Here is a 25,481-nt window from a genome sequence, read left to right on the forward strand (position 1 = left end):
TCTCCACTTGTCAATTAAATCTAATTTTTCTAGGACTTCATTCACCTCTCTTACCTCTTTCTTATTTATTTTTTGGTTTGATTTATCTAGATCTGAAAGAGGAATATTTAGATCTCCCACTATTATGGTTTTGCTATCTGTTTCCTTCTTGAGCTCTGCAAGTTTCTCCTTTATGAATTTGGATGCTATGCCACTTGGTGCATACATATTGAGCAGTATTATTTCCTCATTGTTTATACTGCCTTTAATCAGGATGTAATGACCTTCCCTCTCTTTTTTAATTATATCTATTTTTACTTTGGCTTTGTCAGAGATAATAATAGCCACTCCTGCCTTCTTTTTCTCATTTGACACCCAAAAGAGTTTGTTCATGCCCTGAACCTTAAACTTCTGTATGTCCACCTGCCTCATATGTGTTTCTTGTAGACAACATAGAGTGGGATTTTGGTTTTTAATCCATTCTGCTATTTGCTTCCATTTTATTTGAGAATTCATCCCATTCACATTCAGCTTTATAATTATCAGCTGTGCATTCGCTGACATTTTTGTATTCTCCCCTATTCCTACCCCTTCTTCTTAAACTATTTCCTTTTAAACCAGTGGTTTGCTATTAAGCCTGTATCCTTTATCCCCTCCCTTGATTGACTTCCCTTTCTAGCCCCTCCCTTGTTATTCCCCTGTTTTTGTTTTTGAAGGCCTAATAAATTCCCTCCCCCTTCTTCTCCCCTCCCTTATTTGACCTCCCCACTCCCCTGCTCCCCTTGGTTTATCCCTTCTGACTTTCTCAGTAGGGTTAGATAAGAGTTTTATATCCCAATGGATAGTATAGCTACTCTTCCCTCTCCGAGTTGATTACACTGAGAGTAAGGTTTAAAAATTACCTCTTGATGCTCTCTTCCTCCCCTTCTTATAATAGTATTTGTCCCCTCCCCATCCCATGTCCTCTTTGTGTGTAGTATGTAATGGGGATAATTTGAGGAAAGGTGTGTGGTACAAGGGAATTTTGAAAGGAGGTTATCAGGGATTTATTAAGATAGTAAATCAAGGGTACAGTTAGGCTGGAATAAGGAGATTCAGGATATAATAGGGCTGAAGTCAGGAGTTTAACACTGAAGGAATAAGATCTTCAGGGAGAGGGAGAATTAATCTAACAGGCAAATACAGTAGGGCTTAATTTCACAGGAAGGGATTTGTTTTGAAGTTACACCTTCCTCCAAGATGGATACCCCAGCTTCCCTTCAAGGCCAGAGTATATTAGTTCTTTCCCTCTTCTTCTCTCTCTTAATAACTAACTGATCAATTATACTAATAAGTCTGTTAAAACACAAAAGGGTTTATTATCTTTAAAGGTTGATGTGTCAGGAAAGTGGATCAAAAGGAAGCCCTAACAGTTGTCTCAGGAACCTCAGGTGGGGGAAGGGAGGCAGAGATGGAGTCTGAGTAAGGACCTGCCTTTACCTCAAGTTTACAAAATGCTCTTGATATCTAAAGGGTATAAATGATGACTGACTAGTTTCTTTATATCTAATATTATCAATTATAATTAACCCTTCACAGATTTGAACTCTTCTCAAATTACTCTCCTTATTAACTCCACAGACATATAAGGTAAAGGAAGGAAGGTAGGAAATAATATTGGGAAGGAAGATATAAAGGGTTTATCCAAAATAACAATTTCTTAAATAAATATTTCAAAGCTAGGCTAAATTTCAATTCTACAGATAGGTAAGGAGGCAGCTTGGCTAGTTAGACAACCTCCCTCCACGGGAGACCCAAACCAACTGTCTTTTCCTCAAGATTCCAAACCCCTAACTGCTTTTAGAACTCAGCCAAAGCTAGAAAAAACTATATGACACTCTCTCTCTATACTACAAGTAGAATATCCTATTTTTCTTATTCTCTCAAGTTTCTCCTGGTGTCCCCCTCCATTCACCCTCCTCTTTCCCACCCCCCCATATCATCTTAGACTATTCAGCACTCCACCCTCTCCCCATAAATCATTCTTCTGACCACTATAATAGTGAATACTTAATAATGAATAAAGTTCACTACAGAGAATTATACATAGCATTTCTCCATATAGGAATACAGATAATTAGATCTTACTGAGGCCCTTAAAAAGGCAAATTTAAAAAGTTATGAGTTTTCTTTCTTTCCCCTCTGTTTCTTATTTACCTTTTCATGTTTCTCTAGCTTTTTGTGGTTGGATATCAAACTTTCCATTTAGCCCTGGTCTTTTCTGTGCAAATACTTGGAAATGTTCAATTTTGTTGAATGTCCATACTTTCCCCTGGAAGTATATAGTCAATGTTGATGGTTAGTTGATCTGTGGTTGCAGGCCCAGCTCTCTTGCCTTTCTGAATATTATATTTCAAGCGTTGCGGTCTTTTAGCGTGGAGGCTGCCAGATCTTGTGTGATCCTGATTGGTGCTCCTTGATGTTTGAATTGTCTCTTTCTGGTGTTAGGGTTCAAATGGGTGGCCAACAGAGGAACACACAAGACAATGCAATCAAAGCAGGAGAAAGCTTTATTGCCACTGCACGCTGGGGGAACTCAGCAAGAGAATCCCAAGTGGTGCATTCAAAGGAGGGAATATATATGTTTCTAGGATATAGGTGCCTTTGTCTTAGGGTTAGCTAATGGCAAGACAGAGGGAGTAGGGATGTTTCCAGGTGCCACAGGATATGATTCTTAATCTTCAAGGCTTTTCTGTCTAGGAATCTTCAAGGCTGTTCTGTCTAGGGAGGAGTGGTGTCCCTGGGACTGTCAGCCAGAGATGAGTTGTGTCCTTGGGACTGTGAGTCAGAAATAACTGCCCTGCTTGAGCCGAGCATGACGTTATCCAAACCCCCCTGTTTAACAGGGTATGATGCTGTCAAGTTGTTAGTTATGGGTCTCAGCTTTTTGGCTATAACACTGGCTTCTTGTAAGATTTTTTCTTTTACTTGGAAACTCTTGAATTTAGCTATTATATTCCTGGGCATTATCTCATCTGGATCAAATGTCAATGGTGATCTATGGATCCTTTCAATGTCTATATTGCCTTCTTGTTGTAGAATGTCAGGGCAATTTTACTGAATAATTTCTTTTAGTATGGAGTCCAAATTTCTATTAATTTCTCCCTTTTCAGGGAGACCAATGATTCTCAAATTGTCTCTTCTAGACCGGTTTTCTTGGTCTGTCACTTTCTCATTGAGATATTTCATGTTTCCTTCTATTTTTTTCAGTCTTTTGACTGTGTTTTATTTGTTCTTATTGTCTTGAGAGATCATTAGCTTCTAATTGTTCAATTCTAGCCTTTAAGGACTGGTTTTCGGCTATAATCTTTTGGTTTTCCTTTCCAATCTGGTCATTTCTGGTCTTCAGTTGACTTGCCTCACTTTCCAATTGCGAAATTCTGCCTTTTAAACTGTTATTTTCTTGCCTGATTTCATTTTGGGCTACTTCCCATTTCTCTGACCAAATTTTTTCCAACTTTCTCGTCATCTCAGTTTTGAACATTTCAAGAGCTTGTGACCAGTTTTCATTATCTTGGGAGGGTTCAGATGTGATTGCTTGTTTTTTCTCCCCTTCTGATTGCTCGGTTGTCTGGATTTTCTCTGTTTAAAAGTTGTCAAGTGTTAAAGATTTCTTCTTCTTGTTGTTAATCTTTCTCTCTCTCTTCTGGACTTCCTGATTCTGGGTAGCCATTGTTATACCAGCCTCTCCTCAGCTTTATCCTCGTGCTCAGGGTCTGTCTGTGGTCTTTTGGCTCCTGAGGTCTGAGGTCTGGTTTTTTCCAAGGTCAAGCCCCCTGGTGGACCCTCTTGCTTGAGCCTCTGCAGGAGGTTCCTTTACAAGTCTCAGGGCTCTGCTTCCACAGTCGTATACCCGTCTGCACCGGTTCCCCACTCAGGGTTTCAGAGCCTTCGCTCCCGCCTGTGTCTGCCTCTGCCCGCGTCTCCACCTGCGCCTGCGCTCTGTGTCCTCACTCAGAGTCTGTGTGCGTTCTTTAGCTTTTTGGGGTCCTAAATCTTGCTGCTCTCAGGAACAGGCCCTGGAGCTGCCAATGACTCGATGGGTGCCCCAAACTTGCTCTATTTCTTTTGACCTGGCTTTGGCGCTATAGGTGGGGTGCGTGGGGGGGGGGGTTGCTCAGCCCGTGATTTAATGAGAGCTGTTTCACCCCTTTATAGCATGGAAAAGCCCCGATTCCACGTACCTTCCATGCTGCACCCTGTTGTGGGGTCCCTTCGTTCGACTGGGTTTTTTTTATGTCTCCTTGAGAAGTCCTATATGTTTCAGTTGGGAGAGGTTAAGAGCTGCTTTTTACTCTGCCGCCATCTTAACCTGGAACTTAGTAACCTCTGTTTTGAGGAGGTGGAAGTTCAGTGTACTTTTTTTTTACTGTGACTTTTCAAGGACCATATTCCACAGCAATGCCTTGTTTCCTTTATTATTGTTTCTTGAAAGTTTAATGTTTTTAGTTTAAATATAGGTTAGAATTTTAAATTAGGGCTTAAATGCTGAGTTTAGTTCAAATGTATGCCAATGCCTTCTGGGCAGATAATATTCAGAGACAATTACACTTAATCAGATGGCATGGAGAAACCTTTTGGAATAGTCACATTTACAGACTGCCTATTGATGAATGTCTTTGACTTAAATCTAACCAGAAAAACTACAATGTTATCCTTTGTACATTTTCATTATATAGTGTTAACAAGCTTAGTTGCAAACCAATAAAATACTTAAGCTATTTGGAAAAAAAATACCAGAATATTGAAAGCTGTAATTAAAAAAAAACAATAACAACCTGGACACCATATTACAAGATAGCATCAGAGAAAACTGCCCTTATATCCTTAAATAAGTGGGGGAGAATCAAATTTGAAAGAACCCATCAAACACCTCCTGAATTAGACCTTAAAACAAAATATCTAAGGGCTATTATACTAAATTCAAAAATTCCCAGACCAAGGGAAAAGTTCTACAAGCAGCCAGAAGGAACAATTCAAATATCAGAGAGCCATAGACAGTATTACATAAAACCTGACAACTTCTACATTAAAGAGTACTAAAATAGTAAAAAATAAATACAATTTATTTGGCTTATTTAAGTAGAAAGATATATTTATTTATTTTGAGAGAAAAGTTAATTGATCTGTTGTATGAAGAGAACAAGAGCTTAATTATGTTTAAAGGTTCAAAATTACTTAGTTGTTATCTTTCCTAACTCAGTATCAACGTTCACTGATTTGGAATGGTCTCTCTTTTTCTACCAATATATATCCAAATCTTAACCAATATTTAAGACCCTGCAAAAATAGAAAATCCTGATTAATTTTCCCTGATTACTAGTCAAAAATCTTTGTTTCCTCTTAATCCAGTGGTTCCCAAATTTTTTTGGCCTACCGCCCCATTTCCAAAAAAAATATTACTTAGCCGCTACCCTGGAAATTATTTTTTTTAATTTTAATAGCAATTAATAGGAAAGATAAATGCACTTGTGGCCATCACCGCCCCTCTGGATTGCTGCAGCACCCACCGGGAGCTCTAGCGCCCACTTTGGGAATCACTGTCTTAACCACTAAGGTACTTACTGCCTACACCATTTTTTTCCCACTTTTCATTCATTTTTGGATATTAAAAGCTACTTTTACATTTCTATATGAATAGAAAAATGTAGAAGACAGAAGCACATATAAACTACAACAAAGTACCTTAAACATAAAAATAAGTATTGGGCAAAATGACTTTTTCCTAAAACACAATAAAAATGTTCTCTATTATTACTATAGGTTTCAAATACTCAAACACCGTAAAAGCTATAAAATTATTAATGAATGATATTCATTTTTTCAATTCACTCAAAAAGAATTTAAGGGTCAAGCACAGCACTAAGTGCTAAGAATAAATAGACAAAAATAAAATAGTATCTTCAGACAAATAAAATAAATTCTAGGAGCAATATCCTAACCTTTTCTCCCACGAAAGTCAGATTGGACTTTTCCTTAAAAAATACTGAGACATTCCTCGAGACTTATTGACATCAATTCCTTATTATCTGAGTACAGAGCAGTCAGAAGGAAATGGAGAGGCTCTCAGATATTTGGTTATTGATTTGTTAACTTAGCTAGAATCAACTCAAAGGGTTCCCAATGCCTAACTTCATTAAATAGTCACCTCCCGCTAAGGCTAAGTAAATTTTCTTATTAATTCCTAAAAGAATGATTGTCTCATGTTGTTCCAATATTGAACCAAAACTATTAGGTGACTGAACACAATCAGAGCCACTAGTTGAACTGTCCTAGACTGGTAGAGGCTAAAACATAATGAGCTCTTTGAAGTAGGAGATGAGCACTGCCAGAGAAGGTGAACCTAAAATGCCCTTCATGCTTCTGGTCTCACTTTGGCAATTCCTTTGCAAATGGTGATTGTTTACTGAGAGTATCCTCCACTTCTTGTACATTAGAGAATAAACTTCCTATGGTTATTCAGAAAGAGATCAAGTCTTTTGCTACTAGCAGCAATGCAATGATCCAGGACAATCCAGAGGAACTTATGAGAAAGAACACTATTCGCATCCAGAGAAAGAAGAGTGGGAGCAGAAACGCTATAGAAAAACATATGATTGACCACATAGTTTGATGGGGATATAATTAGGGCTATGATGTTAAAAGATCACTCTATTGCAAATATGAATAACATGGAAATGGGTTTTGAACAATGATACATGTATAACCGAGTGGAATTGCTTATCAGCTCTGGGAGGAGGGAGGAAAGAGGGGTGGGAACAAAACATGAATCATGTAACCATGGAAAAATATTCTAAATAAATTTTTAAAAAAAGAGAAAGAGATCATGTTCTTAAGAAATGTTTCTTGAGGATTAATTTGGCACATTTTGTTTTAGGCCTTCCAGACTGATTTAAGCCTCTTTCAACCTCAGTTCACCTTCAAAATGGTAAACTGAAGAAATTAAATTAGAAGTCTGGGATGGAGAGAACAGTGTATTAGTGGCTGAGATGGAGAGGGATCAGGTGAGAAAGAGTGATGGGACAGTATGGTAATTCTCTCTTCCCACTCTTATGGAGCCACTAATACTAGGGTCACTTGATGGGGTTTTCACCTAGATGACCAGGGAAGGTACGCCAGCCCTCAAAGTTTGGAGGGAGGGGGCAGCTGGGTAGCTCAGTGGATTGAGAGCCAGTCCTAGAGATGGGAGGTCCTAGGTTCAAATCCAGCCTCAGACACTTCCCAGCTGTGTGACCCTGGGCAAGTCACTTGACCCCTATTGCCCACCCTTACCACTCTTCCACCTATAAGTCAATACACAGAAGTTAAGGGTTTAAAATTAAAAAAAAAAAAAAGTTTGGAGAGAAGGCTTCCACATGAGATGAGGTCTCTCAATAATCCTGAAATGCTATCTGACTGCCAAAAGGTTATTTATTAAAAGTATCAGGGTGACTAATAATGGGAGTGGTCAAAGGAAATTGGTTGCCTTCATGTCTAACCCCCAGCTCCATCACTTTGGGGAGCCCATTCAGTCTCCAAACCCAAAGCTTCTCCTGCCCTTCCCTCTATTTCTATGTCTAGTCTACAAGTTATGACCATAATTCAATTGTATAGGATCTCTCTGCAAGGTAAGGACAGAAACGGGGGTTTGGGGGATCTGCTACCAGATGGAGTCCAGAAATCCCCAAAGGACAGAATGATCATGGACATGAGAATATGTCTGCTGACAAAGAACAGGGTATCAGGTCTTCAATTCCAGTAGAGGAAATTCACAGGTTTGCCTTCAGTTCCCTCAGAGCTTGCTAACTGCTTCCACTCTCCTTGAGCTCCTCCAACTGAAGACTTGGTTCTTAGGAATCCTTCCCAGAATTCTCTGCTCCCTCAACTGCCATTCTTGTCTCATGCTCCTCTCATGCAACATTCTGTCCCCCCAAATTCTTTCCTTTGCCCTTCATCCTTATAAAGGAAAAGAGATTTTCCTTTCATTAAGAAAAGATGAATTCAGGAGTTATACTATGTAGTTCAACCAATTTGATGCCTTCATTTTGCTAAACGTCATTGTCATTCAAGGATTTTAAAAATAGGATTTTACCAGCTTTAAATGAGGCATAGCTGTATAAAATAGTTTTGAATGGCTTTTTGGAAATAATGCAACTAAAATTGTACTTCTCAGTCCTCTAATTTTATTTGTGTTTAGCCAGCCACCTGACCGACTAATCTCTGATTACTAATTCTGAGATGCAAGCCAAGGCAAATAGCTGGAATTTTAGGAATCTAACAATTGAACTGAAAAAAATAATTTTTGTTTGTTTTTTTTATTTGGAATTTGAGAGACTAACCATAACTTTATGGCTTTGATTTTGTTGTAATTCTCTGATACAAGCCATTAGGGGAAACACTTGAAAGAACAATGCTAAATTCTCTTCAGAAGGACTTCCATGTGAACTGGAATGACCTCCAGGAATTGATGCAGAGTGAAAGGAGCAGAACCAAGAGAACCTTATACACAAAGACACTGTGGCACAATCAAATGTAATGGACTTCTCTACTAGCAGCAATGAAATGATCCAGGACAATTTTGAGGGACTTATGAGAAAGAATGCTATCCACATTCAAAGAAAGAACTGTGGGAGTAGAAACTCAAAAGAAAAACATATGATCAATCACATGGTTCGATGGGGATATGATTGGGGATTTTGACTTTAAATGACCACTCTATTGCAAATATGAATAACATGGAAATAGGTTTTAAACAATGATACATGTATATAACCTAGTGGAATTGCTTTAAGGCTCTGAGAGGAGGGAAGAAAGAGGAGAGGGAAAGAACATGAATCATTTTAACCATAGAAAATATTCTAAATAAATTAATTTTTTAAATTCTCTCCAGGAACCCAGAGACATTTTTAGAATTGTGGATATAGATAAATATGCCAAATGTATCCCCATTTAATTAGCTGATGTTATTTGTAAAAATGATGATGGACGAGATTAAAAGGGAGAATAGTATTTTAATAAAAGCCATGCTGATAGAGATAAATCGACCATAAGCCTGTAAGAAACCTATTCAAACTCCCGCATCAGCCATTTTACCTTTTGTATCTTCACACACCTAGGTAGCTAAAGAGGAAGTTCAAAGTCACTTCCCAATATTTAAAGCCTTCCCTCACCTTGAAGACGTAATCTAAAACAGGAAACCCGTTGGACCATGGGAAATGTAGTTCCAAATATCCCAAGTGATTTTAAATAACACACTGAGGACAAGTAGGCAGCTGAATAAGTTTAATTCACACTCACTCTGAGATGTGAAGTAAAATTAATTCTCCTTCTCTTTGGAGCTTCCTGTGAGGCACCAGGAAGTAAAGAGCTCCAGCCTCAGGAGAATTTCTCTAATGCCAGTGAAAAAGATCTGCGTTCACATGAGAAACAGCACAGGTACGGGTCTAGGAAAGTCTCTACCTTAGTTGTTTTTTGTTTTACTTGATATCTTTCTCCTAACACAAATGTACAATCAGACCACAGCAGGAGCTCCTTCTAAACAAGCACAAGGGTGGCATAAGGCCATAGGATTCCTTTTCCAGGCGTTAGCCTCAGGTATACCACAAGATAGGAGGACTCAAGTCCCAGCATTGGTCACACAGGATAGCTCAAGTATATGGCAATAACACTATGACCTAGCATCAAGGAAAAGAGCACAGGACCTCTAAAAAATGACATTAAGGCATCTCATTGTTTTTTCCCAATAATGAACAGAAATTAGCAGGAAAATGGCCTCAGTAAGGGACAGCCCAGAACAGGTGGTCTACAATGTGTACACAGGAAAGTAAAACCAATGTATATTAAGTAAACACAAAGTAATTTCACAGGGCAACACTAACAATGTAGTAGGATCAGGATAAGCATTAACAGGAGACAGATCCTGAGCAAAATTTTGAGGGAAGGTTTCTAATAGACAAACATGAAAAGGAGATGCATTTTAGGGATGGGAGATGGACAATACAAAGGCAAGGAGATGAAACATAGTGGGGTCTCAGTTCCAGTATACAGCACAACCTGCAGAGGAATAACGAGGGCAGGAATGCCAGAAAAGGAAGGAGCCTCTACTTCCAGCACTTTGAACTAAAAGGGCTCACTAGCTAATAGGGGGGCAAAGTCCAGCAGGCAGTGTATTCTTAAACAAACCCAAAACCATGAACTTGCAGAGCTCAGACAAGGAGGGCAACAATCAAGAGAAGCACTGAAAGCTTTATAGGTTCCCATCCTGACACCAAAATCACAAAATAACATAACCCTCAATATCCCAAGAAAGCAGCAAAACAGCCAGCCAAATGCAACAGAGTTTAGCCTTAATAAGTCCAAAATTAGGGAAGCAGGTTGGAAGCAAACAAAAAATGAATATCACCATAAAGAGTTATTATAAAGGCAAGAAAATAAGACTCAAACCCAGAAGGGAATGACTCTAAAACATCTATAAGCAAAGTCTCAAAGGAAAACAGGGAATAAACTCAATTAGATTTCCTGGAAATGATATAGCAAAAGTTTTTTTAAAAAGAGTGTAAAATGGCTTTTTATATATGAAATAAGAGGATTTGAGGGAAAAAATGAAGAAAATATAAGAGCTATAGAAAAAAGAACTAGAAAGGGAATTAACAGGTTGATACAAGAAGTACAAAATCTTTCTGGGTCCCTTCATTCCCTCTCCCCCTTTTAACTTACTTTTGTGTATTCTCTTCCCCTAGGTAGACTGAAATCTTGTAAAATCCTTTAGGAACTGGCTTTCTTGCTATTTGAACCCCTAGCCCGTGTCACAATACCTGGAAAACTATAGGTATTTAACAAATGTTTGTTGATGGATACATGCATAAATATAATTTAGTATACAAATACATTCCATAGAGAAATATAAAAGGAATGAGGATAAGGGGAAGTGGAGGAAACAGAGGGAGGATAAATTAAGGAAGGATGAATCCTAAGCAAAAAATTTCTATGGATGCACAAAAATATTTATGACTATTTGAGGCAGCAAAGAATGAGAATCAAAGGGAGTCCCAATAAATTGGGAAATGGATGAGCAAGTTATGATATACAAATGTGATGGAATATTATTGAGCTATAAGAAAAAATGGAGAGAAACCTGGGATGACATCTATGAACTGATGCAAAGTGAAAACTATTAAAAGGCCAGAATGTCTCAACACTTACAGAAAGGAGTAAGGTATAAGAGGCTGGAAAGGAAAGGGCCAAGTTATGAAGAGATTTAAATGCCAAAAAAAAGTCATTATAATTGATGTTGACAATAAAAGGAAGCCACTAGAACTCAGTGAGAAGGAGGCTAATATGATCAGGCTTATACTTTAGAAAAACCACTGCAGCATCTGAGTGAAGGATAAACTAGAGTGGGGAGGATACATGAAGCAAAGAGACACTTAGAAGGCTACTGTCAGGAAAGAGATGGTGAGGGCCTGAACTACAATTTTGGCTGTATGAATAGAAAGAAAGGAAACTACACTAAAAATATTTTATAAATAGAAATGACAAGATTTGGTAATGGACATGTGCAATAAATGAGAGCTAAAACTAAGGGATGACACCAGGATGATGGTGGTCTGGGCAATAATGAGGAAGTTTAATGAGGTAGTTATAGGAAGAAACCAATGTGTTGTTTTTGAAATGTTGAGTCTGAGATGACTACAGACATTGAGATGTATAGGAGATATCTGGTTGTCACTCAACAGAGATGGAATATATGGCTCTTGAAATCATTTGCATAAAGATGATGCTTGAATCTTTGAAAGTTAATGTGATTACAGAAATTTAAGGATCTGGACAGCACTATGTACTAAGGATAAAGAGACAAAAATTAGTATCTTATAAAATTGACTCATTTCACCATATAGTTGATAAATGAGGTTTTTGTCAGAGAAATTTGCTAAAAAATGTTTTCTCTGTTTGTTGCTTCCCTTTTCATCTTAGCTACACTGGTTTTATTTGTACAAAGACTTTTAAACTTAGCATAGCTAAAATTACTCATTTTACATCTTGTAATGTTCTCTGACTCTCATTTGATCATAAGTTCTTTCCCTCATCCATAGATCTGATAAATAAACTATTCCATGCTTGCCAATAGGCACCTTGTTTTCAAATACACCAGTGCAATCTATAGTTGATAGCCTTAAAGGAAAAGGAAATTTTCTCATTTTTAAGATTTATTAGAAAAAAATTTCAAATGTACTAACCTGGATTTCTACATGCCGTGGATTATCAATAAATTTTTCTATTAGTAACCTATCATCACCAAAACTTGAAGCAGCTTCTTGAGATGAAAATCTAAAACCATCCCTTTAAAAAGAAAAATAGAAGTTAAATTAAGAAAAAAAAAACTTTTTTACTAAAAGCTTTTCTGTTTTAGATTTATCTTAATATTACTTAAAGTATTCACTGATCATTAGGCTATTTTAGGAAGAATTCATATATTTCCAGAAGCAAAATTCATTTATGATACAAAACTAAAATTCTGCAAAGGCAAAATTTTTAATATTTGTGTATTCCTTCTTAAAATCTAGCCATTTTTAAAGCTACTCAATGAAAAACAAAGGAGAAATGTAGAATTTTGTAAATGCTGAAGGCACTATTAAGATATTACATTATTATAAGGAAAAAGCCATTAAAATTTACATACTCAACTGAAAAGCTCAAAAACTGGTTCTCGGATACACTGATATAAAAGGTCATCAAAAGGTTTTAGCTATAAAATATAGTCACTGATGCTAACTAGAATAAGTAAGTGCCTAGAAGAGATATAAATTCCTATGAGATTTATTTTTTGTAAATATATTTTATTTTACCAATTACACGGAATAACACTTTTCTACATAAGTTTTCTGAAGTTACATGATCCAAAATGTCTCTCTACCCTTCACTCCCCCTTCCTGGAAATGGTAAGCAATTTGATCTCAGTTTGTTATGAAAGATTTAAAGAGAGAAATACTATTTCTCTCTGAGAGGGAATTCTTTCTGAGGGAAATCATTCCTGAACCCTTGAAGGGTGAAAATAATTTTTATTGGAAAAAGTATGCAAGATTGTAGTAAGAACAATATCAGACAAAATAAGTTATTTGAACTAAGACAGAGGGACAAGAAAGCATAAGCTGAATTGAGAAAAAGCTAAAATTTACCAGATATAGAACAGATAATAGAGGTCTAATGTTGTGGCTAGAAAAATCAGCTTGAGCCAAATTGTTAAAGTTATTGAGTATCAATCAATTTCAGAAGTTTTAAAGCTCCTGAGACTTAAGTAATCTGATTGGTCCCATATCCTTTTTTTTAAGAGGCAGCCTGCCAAGTGAGGTGGTCTAGACCTGTGATTCTCACTTTATTCTCATTCCTGGTGGGGAAATATCTGCCAGTACAAATCAACAACTTGGCTATATTGCTGCCTTCTCAAATTCATCATCTGCTTCTCCAGTGCCCCCTGGATGAAATTTTCAATTCTTCTAAGAAAAACTGTCTCATGTCCAAATAAGTTGAATATTATTATAAAAAATCATGGGTCTTTTAAAAAATAATGAAGTCATTAAAAAAACTGCATAATTACACAGACAATCTAGCCAGCTCTCCTCCTATTCAATTATGTATCAGCTCATGGTATATCTGCAGTATCTGTGCAAGATATGTGTTTGTATATGTATATAGCTATTATGTATACATATATAAGATGGTATCTCTGTGTATATTTACATACAGACACATAAATTGATATGTGTTATGTATTAAATTTACTATAGACTGCACATTTTTCATCCACCCTTTTTTTCTAGATTGATAGTTGGTTCAAACTCCTCTGAATGATTTTAAATCTCATTTGGGAAGCTCTGTAATAGTCTGAGGCTTTGAGAACTTCACCATGTACTATATACAGGAATTCTCCTAGACTTGAAATTTCCTCCATGATAGCAGCAAGCCTTTCACAATCACATGTATCCCTGGCTCTATGTCTCAATTGATATGAATAATCAAAGAGACATTGCACGAAGTTGTCTCCATCACATTCCTTATACAAATAATCCTGAATAATTTTTACATATGTATGAGACATAACTTGTTGAAGAATGTATGAGACATAACTTGTTGAAGAACCTTTAAGGTATTTTACTCTACTGAATCAAATGTTTTTATATATTCAAGAAATGATAAGTAGAATGAAATATAATATTCTTTAGATGGAATCTTCTATGGAAGAACATTTGTGAAAACTTCCTTCTATTCTAAATCTCAAACTAATGATATAAAGAATCAAAACATTTCAGGATTTGGAGAGAAGTCATTTAGTCTAATTAATTATCTAAAGAAGAATTATTACTACAAGGTGCCCAATGAATGGTCATCCAGGTCTCATCTAAAGATCTCTAATGAGCAAGAATTCTATCTCCCAAAGTAGCTGGTTCCATTTTTAGATAGCATTAATTGTTAGGAAGATTTCATTAACATCAAGGCTAAATTTACTTCTGTTACAACATCCACCAAGTAATCTAAGTTATGCTATATGGAACCAAATAGAAAACAATAAAGCCATTTTCTATAAGACTTTTTTTTCAAGTGCTTTAAGATAACTATCCAGGTGACTCTCAAATGTTTTCCAAGTAATAAATAGCCTCAGTTCCTTCAATCAGTTTTCATATAGACCTCAGGTACTTAGCCATTCTGGTTGCCCTCTTTTGGCCTCTCTTCAGATTATTAAATCCTTTCTAAAATATGGCAACCATAAATACAAACCTTCAGATAAAACCTGCCCTGGGCAGCATATAATCTGAATAGCCACCTTATGGTTCCTAGAAGCTATATCTCTACAAGATCATATTAGCTTTCTTGAATACAATGTTCTACTGCTAACTTACACTGCACTTTCAATCTACTAAAGTTCCCAGATATTTTTCTGATAAATACTGTCCTACCACAGACAGTTTATGTAATTTGATCTTAAATTTGTACACTGAAGTTTTTGAACAGAGAGTAATCAATGATCTTGGTTGCCAAATCTGATGGTCTTTTTCTAAATCCTTATCCATTTTGATGGTTTGTTTCCTTCCTTCCTTTCTTCCTACCTTCCTTCCTTCCTTCCTCCCTCCCTCCCTCTCTCTCTGCTTCCCCTTCCTCCCATCACATTTCCCTTTATCCCTCCCTCCCTTTTTCCCTCTCTTCTGGAGGTAGAATTAATTAAAGACATAATAATAATAATAATAATAAAATGTAAAAATTTAGTTGATCATAGTTCTTAAGTCTTTGAAAATTGTTTCTTATAATATTGATGCAATATATGGTCCTTCTATTTCTGCTCACTTCATTCTGCATCAGTTCATAAAAGCCTTTCTATGTCTCTCTGAAATCAGCTTTTCCCTCATTTCTTACAATACAATAATATTCCATTCATATACCACAACTTGTTCAATTATTCCTCAATTAATGAGCATTTCTTAGTTGAATTTTTGCCACCACAGGAAAAAAATTCTTTTTATACATGGAAGATCTTTTCCTCTTTTGTTGATTTCTCTGGAATATAGGTATAGCACTGGTAAAGCCTGGTCAAAGGGCATATTTAATGTGGGACATTGGAGTCAGGAAACCTAGGATTTATTCTCAGCTTTACCACTAAAACTAGCAGTATGATCATGGGAAAATAACTCGACCTCTTCCAACCTTAGCTTTCTTCTTTACAAAACAAAGCAATTAAACTAAATTAATTTCTAAAAGTATAAGACTGAGGTATATATCTTCAGAAAGATATTTTAAATGGAAATCAAATCTTTTTTATGATATTTGGATATGCAAAATTCTATTACCAATATCACAGAGTATCATAATCACTATTAAAACAGAAGAAAAGAAAAATTTCCTCATATAATTTCTACCTTTTTTTTTTCACCAAAAATGTTTTTTTTTAAACAGCTATCCAATTTCTTTATTTTACTTTTGATAACTTTCAGGATGTCAGTTTAATAATATTCTAGTAACTATAATTTTCATCAAGGCTAAATTTTAGACAGAATCTCACCTGGTCTCTTCATCATCCCAAGCGATTCGCATGCCTTTCCCACCACCACCTGCTGAGGCCTTGATCATAACGGGATAGCCTAACAGCAGGGAACAATTAGACAGAAGTTCAGACTTTGATCATTTGGTTGTATGAACATGACAACTGACCACATGTCTAATAATTTAATAGAATATAACTGGTTTATTTTTAAAGTTTTTAACAGAAAAAAACCATTGCATTCTTACAAATTAAAAAAATATATTAAGAGTTGAAATAAATTTGTATCAGCCAAGTTGTTTTCTAACAAGCAAAAAAGCTTTTCTCCTCTAATATTATCAAAGAAAAACACTCTCAGAAATAATTAATAGTTTTTAAAAAGAATTTTACTTCATGTTATCTAAGTTCCAAAAGATGATTAACCAATATTACCTGAAATAAGTATTTGAGTAAAGTCTTAAAAAAGCAGCTTATAACCTCAGAGGAAAAGAACTAAAAAAAGTGTAAATGCAAATTGATAGTCAAATGATACAACATATTCCCTGGTTTCCTGAAATCCTTGGTTTCAAAAATTCTTATTCCAGGATTTGTAAGTTGATAGGCAGGCCTTGAATGATATTCTCAGAAGTTAAGGTTTTAACTGAAAAACCTAATGAAACAGAAAAGTATTGGGGAAAAATTAAACTGGAAACTGCTGTGGGATAAATTGGATAGGAAAACCTCTTCAGAAGAGGACACTAATAATACTACATTGTGAAAACAGAAAGGAAGGAATAAAGTCAACTTAATATACAGGATGGACTGAAATTGATGCCCTGTTAAAGGGCAAGGGAGAGATTAACCACTCCTAAGGATATAAGTCAAGACAAAGAAGCTGTTGGAGCCACTCATAAATGGAGGAAAGAGAGGAAGTGGAATGCATGTGAGGTTATGTGGGTTTGAGAAACTGTAGCCATAAATGCATTCATGACTTGGTAGTAATCATTTCTGATCTTGCAATAGCTGATTGTTGACACCTGTTTCAAACTCATTTCTTTTGAACATAATCATTTTTAACATGTAGAATTTTAAAAGTTATATGAAAGTTAATGGCACATTTTTCTCTTCAAGTTTGAAAACTCTCCTCTTATCTGTTTAAAAAATAAATAGTGGGCAGCTGGGTAGCTCAGTGGATTCAGAGCCAGGCCTAGAGATGGGAGGTCCTAGGTTCAAATTCGGCCTCAGACACTTCCCAGCTGGGTGACCCTGGGCAAGTCACTTGACCCCCATTGCCCACCCTTACTACTCTTCCACCTAGGAGCCAATACACAGAAGTTAAGGGTTTAAAAATAAAATTTAAAAAAATTTTTAAAAAAATAGTACATTTCAGGTGAGAGTAATATAGAAAAATAAAAATGTCCTATAGTGAGAGAAGATATGGAACTAGAAGAAATGGTGAGAAAAGAAGGATAAATATATGGAACAGGAGTCATGCTGAAACAAATGATACCAAACTGAAACCTTGAGACATGACAATGGTTCCAGGAGTAGGAAAAAAGAATACTCAGTAAAAAGAATAAAGTTACATAGAAGGTTTTCTATGATGTTCTCAGTTGCTACTTATTGATACATAAAAAGGAAATCAAGGGGGAAAAGATTAATTCTATACAAATTTTTAAAAGTTAACTCCTTCAAATGCAAAGTATGGGATTAGAAACAAAGGATACAAAAATGAAAATTAATAAAAGTCCTGCCCTCAGGAAGTTTATCATTTAGAAGGGGAAATATAGCATATACTCAAAATAGGATTGAATATGATAGGACCAAAGGAAAGATTATCTAAGTAGATATAATATACTATTTCTTATAATCAGGACACATGAGTAGAAGAGTAAAGAAACATGGAAGAAGTAGGAGAAAACATACAAGAAATAAACCTCCCTTATCTGAAACAAGTAGAGATGATATGGGAAGGGAAGATAATACTAGGGAGACATCAGTTGTACATAAAATAAACTTTTTGATCCTGAAAGCAAGGTGGTAGAAGCAGTAAAAGGGAAACAAATAAAGTACTAAAATAGCAAATGAAATAAACAAATGATGAAGGTTATAGAATCTATGGGGCACAATTACTTCAACTGGTTCTTAAACAACTGAGTGGAAAACTGTGATATGTTAATGTAATAGAATATTATTACACTAAAAATATCACCAAAGAGATGATTTTAGAAAATTCTTAGGAGTATGACCTGACACTGAGCTAAGTGAGCACAATTAGAATAATTTATACAAGGCCAAGGCTGTTTAAAGAAAAAAAAAACAATGCCACTTTGAAATGTTTAAGAAATATAATCAGTATAACAGTTTTATCATCAGAGAATATATACCTTCTCTGACAGAGAAGTGGAAGATAACTTACAAGGAAAAAAAAACAAATTTTTGGATATGATCAATGTGTGATTTTTTATTTCTTTTCAGAAAGTGCCAACTATACTTTATTTTTCAAAAAGAAGCAAACCTATGAATTTAGCTCAAATCATTAGGTAACACTTTACCTGTTCTGTTCACCTGTAGTTAAGAATTTATATTGGGAGGGAAAATTCCACCTTTTAAATGCATAATGTCATGATCAGGCAAATTTATATTTCTATACAAGTTCTAGTTCCTTCTCTTGATTCACTTAATTCTAGTGCTTCTCTTGGTTGAATATTTCCAATTTATCTTATATATGGCTTTTTTTGTACATAGTTTATTTGTACATAGTCTCATTTGATTTGATTTCATTATTAGTTATTTATGAGGTTTTTGGTTTTGTCTTTTTTCTTGATTTTTCTTGGTTAATTTCTTTAAGAATGGAAGGGAAAGCGGAGGAGTTTAGCCATAAAAATCACCTCCTCGCAAAAAAAAAATTATAAAAACATTATTTCAATGAAAACAGAAAAAATTCAGAAGAAATATAAATAAACAAATATGGTTTTGAAAGGAAATTAAGAATTTATTTCATACTCCTTTAAAAAATCAAGTAGGGCAGGTAGGTGGCTCAATGGCTCAAGAATCAGGCCTAGAGATGGGAGATCCTAGATTCAAATCTGGCCTCATATACTTCCTAGCTATGTGACCCTGGGCAAGTCACTTAACCCCCATTGCCTAGCCCTTACCACTCTTCTGCCTTGGAATCAATGTACAGTAAGAGTTGTTGTTGGTTTTTGTTTTTTGTTTTTCGTTTGTTTGGTTGGTTTTTTTAAATCAAGTAGTATGAAATGAGATTCCTTATTACCATCATGGGAAACCACCATCCTACCCAGTCCCTCATGCTTGAAAGCTATATGTCATCCTAGACTTTTTGCTGTCTTCATATCCAATCTGTTGCCAAATCTTGTCATTAATCACCATAACATCTCTCATATATACACCTTTTCTCCTCTTATACTGCTATCTCTTTGGTAAAGGCCCTAAATACCTCATGCCTGGGCTATTGCTATAACCTGCTGGTTAGTTTCCCGGCCACAAGTTTTCTCCTCACTCCACTCAAATGTCAAATTAATCTTCCTAAAACACACATCTGACCATATCAGCCTCCCATTCAATAAATTCCAGTGGCTCAAGAGCACCTCCAGGATCAAATGTAAAAATCTCTGTTTAGCCGAGAAAGTCATTCAGAACTGCCTTCTACCTTTTGAGTTTCTTTATACCCTAAAACCCCAACAAGTACCCTGCAATCCAATAACAATGGCCTCTTTGCTGTTCCTTTGCAAGAAAAGCTATCACTTGACTCAGGGCATTTACTCCACTCTCTATCACACATGGAATGCTCTCCTTCCTGCTGGCTTCCTTCAATTTCCCACTGAAAAGCCTTCCCTGATTTTTCTTAATTCTAGTGTCTTCTCTTGGTTGAATATTTCCAATTTATCTTATATGTGACTTTTTTGTACATAGTTCTTTGTATATTATCTCCCCAGTTAAACTGACAGGTCCTAAAAGAGAAGGCAGTGGTGGTGGTAGTGGTGGTGGTGGTGGTGGTGGTGGTGGTGGTGGTAGTGATGGTTGTTGTTGTTGTTGTTTGTTGTTGTTGTTGTTGTTGTTGTTTGTGTGTGTTTTGGGGAGGGATTTTTTTGTCATCCCTAACACTTTGCCCAGTGTCTAGAACAAGATATAACTTGAGGGAGTTAGCTTGGCGCCATCTCTTTAAGGACTTGAGAAAAGGATGAGGGAAGCCATGGAGAGATCTAGGAAATAGAAACTGAAAGATAAGAATATCTATAATGGTCTCAAATTCAGATTTAATAGTAATAATTGTCATTTGTATAGCACTTTAAAGTTTGCAAAGCACTTTACATATGTTATCTTATTATAGCCTAATCACGAATTTGTAGAGTAAATAATGCACATATTACTATTACTGGTTTACAGATGAGGAAAATAAATCTAAGACAAGTTAATTGTTTTCCTCATTGTCATGCAACTAGTGTCAGAGGTAGGACTTGAATCCACCCTTGAATCTAAGTTCAGAGCTTTTTGTGCATAGGGAATAAGATTACCTCATAAGAAAGTAGAAACTACAAGTGAAGTTGAGGGTCTCAGGGGAAAAGTGATATTGTAATAACCACTGAGCAAAGCAACAAAGGGAGTTTTAGTATACAGAAACCTATATTAAATGACAGCCCAACTGAGATTCTTTAGCATAAATTTGTAATGGGCTTAGCTTAATTTCATTACTTCTACTTATTACTAGATTCTAGAGTGTAGAGGAGTGTGAAAGGGCAAGTTCCAGAGGAATGAAGCAATGAAAGAGTTGTAGGAATAGGAAACTGTTATAAGAGCAGGAAATCTCAGAATTCAAGATCTTGATACCATAGAAATTTGAGTTGATAGTAAGCTCTAACTGACCACTTATGTAACTCTAGACACAGCATAACATCTCACATTTAACATTCCATAGTGTATATGTGATTATATGTGTGTATAAAATCATGCATGTATATGTGTGTAGGTATGTATACAGGTCTGCACATTTTTATGATATATACACTTATGAACATACATACATACCTATCCATGTATGTATGTATACATCTTGTGTAAATGCATGTACACAAATAATATGATTTTATCTTAATTACAATCAGTGATGTATATAAAATAAAGATTATTGTCTCTTTTTTGCAGATGAAGGAAATTAGACTCAAAGACATCAATGATGTGGCCAGGATTACCAAGACAGTAAAGAGATAGAGATAGGATTCAAACCCAAATCTTCTGAGTGTAAGTCCAGTACACTGTGTCAATATATTGTGCTGCCATAAGAGAGTTAAATTAGATATAAAGAAGATGGCCTAAGCAGTTCTGCACATTACTGGGTTCAATAAAAGAAAGAATACAGATTTAAGAAGAGAGTGATCTGAAAATATTAAAAAGTATATCCCTAATGCACCAATCTTTTTATTAAATATTCTCAGGCCCTTTCATATATATAAACTTTATTTCCCCTAACCCGCCTAGAGTCTCCCAAGGAATATAGATGTCTAATTATTTTATATTAATTTCATATAACTTAATATTCTAACCTATATATAGAAAGCACTCAAAAATAATTTCAGAATTTGTTACATGCAAAGAAAAATATAATAAAAGTACTTATAATTTTAAAATAAAATGAAGAAATATTCTAAATTTTTTCGATCATTTAATAACTATAGTTGTTAGAGCATGTTGTAAACTAGTATGAGATTAAAGGAAATTATTCATTTGTTACAAACTAATAAACAACTTGGCACACAATAAAGATGTTCAATAGTTTCTGAGGAGTTAAACAACTCTTCTGAGATAATCTACATACAAATACTCATACATACACACAAATGTTCCTAACATAAATAGCTGGAAGATCTATACTTTTCAGGAAGAAATGCTCATTAAGTTAAAAAATAAGAATTTAAATTATAAAACTATTGTTTTATATATAATGCTAGGTTCAAGAGTTATCAATTTAGAACAAACCAAATGGATAATAAGTATAATACATTTGTGTGTGTGTTTTTGTATAAAAGGAGGAGCTTAAATAGACTTTTATTTGCTTAAATTAATTTGCTTGTTCCTCTCTTTTCAGATATGTGAAATTCTTGATTACAAAGATTCTTAACTGTGCTCCAGAAATCAGAAATCAAGTTAAACTTCAATGTACAGATTGGAACTAGAATGTTTTCCCAAACAGGAAGTTTCCCCCCGAAAAACCAAAGACTCTGATGTTTTCACATTACTGACAGAAAGCTGAACTTTTAAAAACAGACCAATTGTTAAAGGAAAAAGGTATCAAGAATGGATAACAACAAAAGGCAGAGAAAGATGAAAGCAGGGACAAAAACAAGAACACAAGAAGATTTTAAAACAAAACAGACTAAAAATAATTTTTTAAAGGCAGCAGAGGAAAAGGCAAGAGAGATAGGACTGATAAAATTGCACTTAGCCAGGAAAAAAAAATTTAGAGGTAAAGAATAACAAAGGAGAAATACAACACCAAATTGAGAATAAGCAAAAATGAAAAATAACACAGAAAGCAAGGCCCAACCTTCCCAGGAGCATATCCTGACCTCAAATGACCAATTACCTCAATAAAATGCACATTGTAAAACAAAGCACTTTATTTTTGAAAGGAACTTTCAAAGAACACTTTTAAAGTTTTTTTAAATTATTATGGCTTTTCCTTATATAATTTTGGCTAAAACCTACATATTAAAGCATATGTTCTATCAAATAATGTCCACCCCCCAAAAAAATAAATATTATCCAAAAAAGTGAACAGAAAAACTGAAAGATACCCTTTGGAGCAAAGACAAATTAGAGTGATTTTCAAAATGTTATTCGACATTACACTTAAGCTCTGGCTCATACACAAAATGTATACAATTTTTCTGAGGCAAACCCCAATGACAAAACAGAAAAACACAATTATAAACTTGTCCAAATATTTTACCCCCTCACATCTAAAAGATGTGCTTCTATATAATACGGTGTACTAAAGCAAGTAATATCAATATACAACACTCAATAGAAGAAAGGAATACAACTAAGGATAAACAGGGAGGAAAGAAATAGCAAAGGTGTTGATGTACTAATAGTACCATAACAACCTAATAGAGTCTGCTCAATAACAGAGTGCTACCAAGTGCTTGAACAAAAAAAGATCTGTCATACACTATCTCAAGGCTATCTGTGCCAGGGATTGTATTGCTAACCCCCTCTTTACATCAGTACATTGGCCAAAAATGAACAACAACAATAAAAAAAGCCAGCCACCACCCTGATAAAGTCTATAAAGATTCAGAATTATCTTTTGAAACTATGCCCCCAACATAAGCCATGGAGGTCAAGTATATAAAGAAAACCCCATAAACACCAAGATATTTATCTTGAGATTTTTTGTGATAGCAAAGAACTATAAATGAAGTAGATGCCCCTCGACTGAGGAATGGCTAAAAAAAAAATGTGGTCCACAAATGGAACAGCATATTACTTTGCCCTAAGAAATTATGAACAGAAAGAATACAGGGAACAATAGGGATGCTTTTATGAACAGACAAAAAGGAAAGTAAAGCAAACCAGAAAATAATATTCATAATGCCTACTACATAAATCAAAAAACACAATAAAAACTTAATTATATGTGGCAAAAAAATTATAAGAGTACCCTTCACTGGTGGAATGGCTGAATAGATAATGGTTTATGAGTGAAACGGAATACTATGCTGTAAGAAATGATAAAAGAGATAGTTTCAGAGAAACCTGGGAAAATGTATATGAACTAATGCAGAGTGAAGTAAGCAGAACCAGGAGACCAATTTACACTATAACAAAAACTAAACCATTTTAAAGCCCTCAAGAACTCTGATAAATTCAATGATCAACTAAGAGTAGTTGAAAAATGCTTCCCTCTTTGTGACAGAAGTGGTAGACTAAATATTCAGAACAAGACATTTTTAAAATAATTGTCATCACTATCACCACACAATCATTTCTCACTTGATATATTCACTCTAAAATTCTCCCCTGAGAAATGACTGGAGAAGGGAAGGAATTATATATGCCTTTATGCTGATTTACTGAGATCCAGAAATTTAACAGTCTTTATTCACTCAAAGTACTCTAAGTTACAGAATAGAAAAGAAATTTATGGCAAAGGTATTTGAAATCTAATTTCCAAAAGCAACCAGTGATTCTGCATTGCCTTTTCATCTCTGTGGAAACAAAGTTTCTGAAGAGGAATCCAAATAGAGGAGAATTAGAAATATATCATCAAAAGTAATATTGCCCAAATCCATTTTAGGAGAATAAATGGAGAGCAGAAATTGCATATCTTCAAGTGTATTCTGAAGGCATGAAGCAAGATGTAATGGAAGAAACATAATTTATACACAGCAAAATCCAGGACCAGCTTGATCATCTTCTTTCACTCACTTTAGACTATGACTTCTAGGCATCTATTAATGCAAAAGATGTAAGTGTCAGTGGCTGGGCCTACATGAAAAGTAATATGACCATAAACAGCACACTTACCTAAAGAACCATAGATCAGCATTGAGGGAAAGATCTTTATTTTGGAGCAAAGATAAGAGTAGATAAAGAAGGATCTCCAGCTGCAGAAAATGCCACCTGTTCTAAATCCCAATGGTTTGATGACCTAGAGAAGAAAAAGTCTATATCTTCTCACAAGATGACCAACTGTCTTTTCTTTAAAATCTGTGATGCTGAAAATGTATATGACTATCCACTTCCCTTATTCCTTCCACAAATTCCAAGAGGATATAGTATAAGAATCCCTAAATGGCCAGAACAAAAGATTAGGAGAGGATATGTAGAAGAAGGTTTGGAGTTGGCTAGAAGTCATATAATAAGCACTTGATCTATTTTCTTTCATTTTATACTACTTACAATTACTATGTAATTGCTATATGTAAACTATCTGAAATTCTAATTGTACAGGTTCATAGATCCAAAGGGGGATTCTAAAGAGATAAAATGTGGATTCAAGAATTGTAAAGTTGATTTCATATTTTTATTTTCTTAGAAATATTACATTCCCTCCCATAGGTTAACTTGGGATCTGGCTAAGAAGGGCTGAACACTACTCTGAAAGCTGAGGGTTTGGCAATGGAGGGAAGACTCTAAATATCTAAAGACTAAAAGCATGGTGGTCAATGGGAATAGGAAGGATATCCCAAATAAATGTCATAGCAAAATTAAGGAGATTACTAAATCAATGGTCAATGAAACACACCATCTGGTGGCCAATTCAGTTGCTGCATTCAACTCCCTCTGGATAATCAATTCAGTGAGGTGCTATGTTCCTTTAGGTTTATATAGTCCTAAAACCACAAGAACACAGAAATGGACAGCTAGCACTGTATGAGTTGCAAAAGTTTCATAATATCTCTCTCTTCAGTAATTCCTAGGTGTTCAAAGCAAAAGATTGTCTTAAGTCAGG

The 25,481-nt window shown here is 35.2% G+C and overlaps 1 protein-coding gene across 1 annotated transcript in view; it reads right to left on the minus strand.

Annotated features, from left to right (window-relative positions):
- PCCA (propionyl-CoA carboxylase subunit alpha) overlaps nucleotides 1-25,481 on the minus strand; it is a 618,789-nt gene that overhangs the window by 368,154 nt on the left and 225,154 nt on the right. The window contains exons 8-9 of the mRNA XM_044669343.1: nucleotides 16,046-16,124; nucleotides 12,234-12,336 (exon numbers count right to left, since the gene is read on the minus strand). Coding sequence (XP_044525278.1) covers nucleotides 12,234-12,336; nucleotides 16,046-16,124 — 182 coding nt within the window. The remainder of the gene's footprint in view (nucleotides 1-12,233; nucleotides 12,337-16,045; nucleotides 16,125-25,481) is intronic.

This window comes from Gracilinanus agilis, chromosome 3 (assembly GCF_016433145.1).
Source record: "Gracilinanus agilis isolate LMUSP501 chromosome 3, AgileGrace, whole genome shotgun sequence".
In the NCBI taxonomy this organism is placed as follows: domain Eukaryota; kingdom Metazoa; phylum Chordata; class Mammalia; order Didelphimorphia; family Didelphidae; genus Gracilinanus; species Gracilinanus agilis.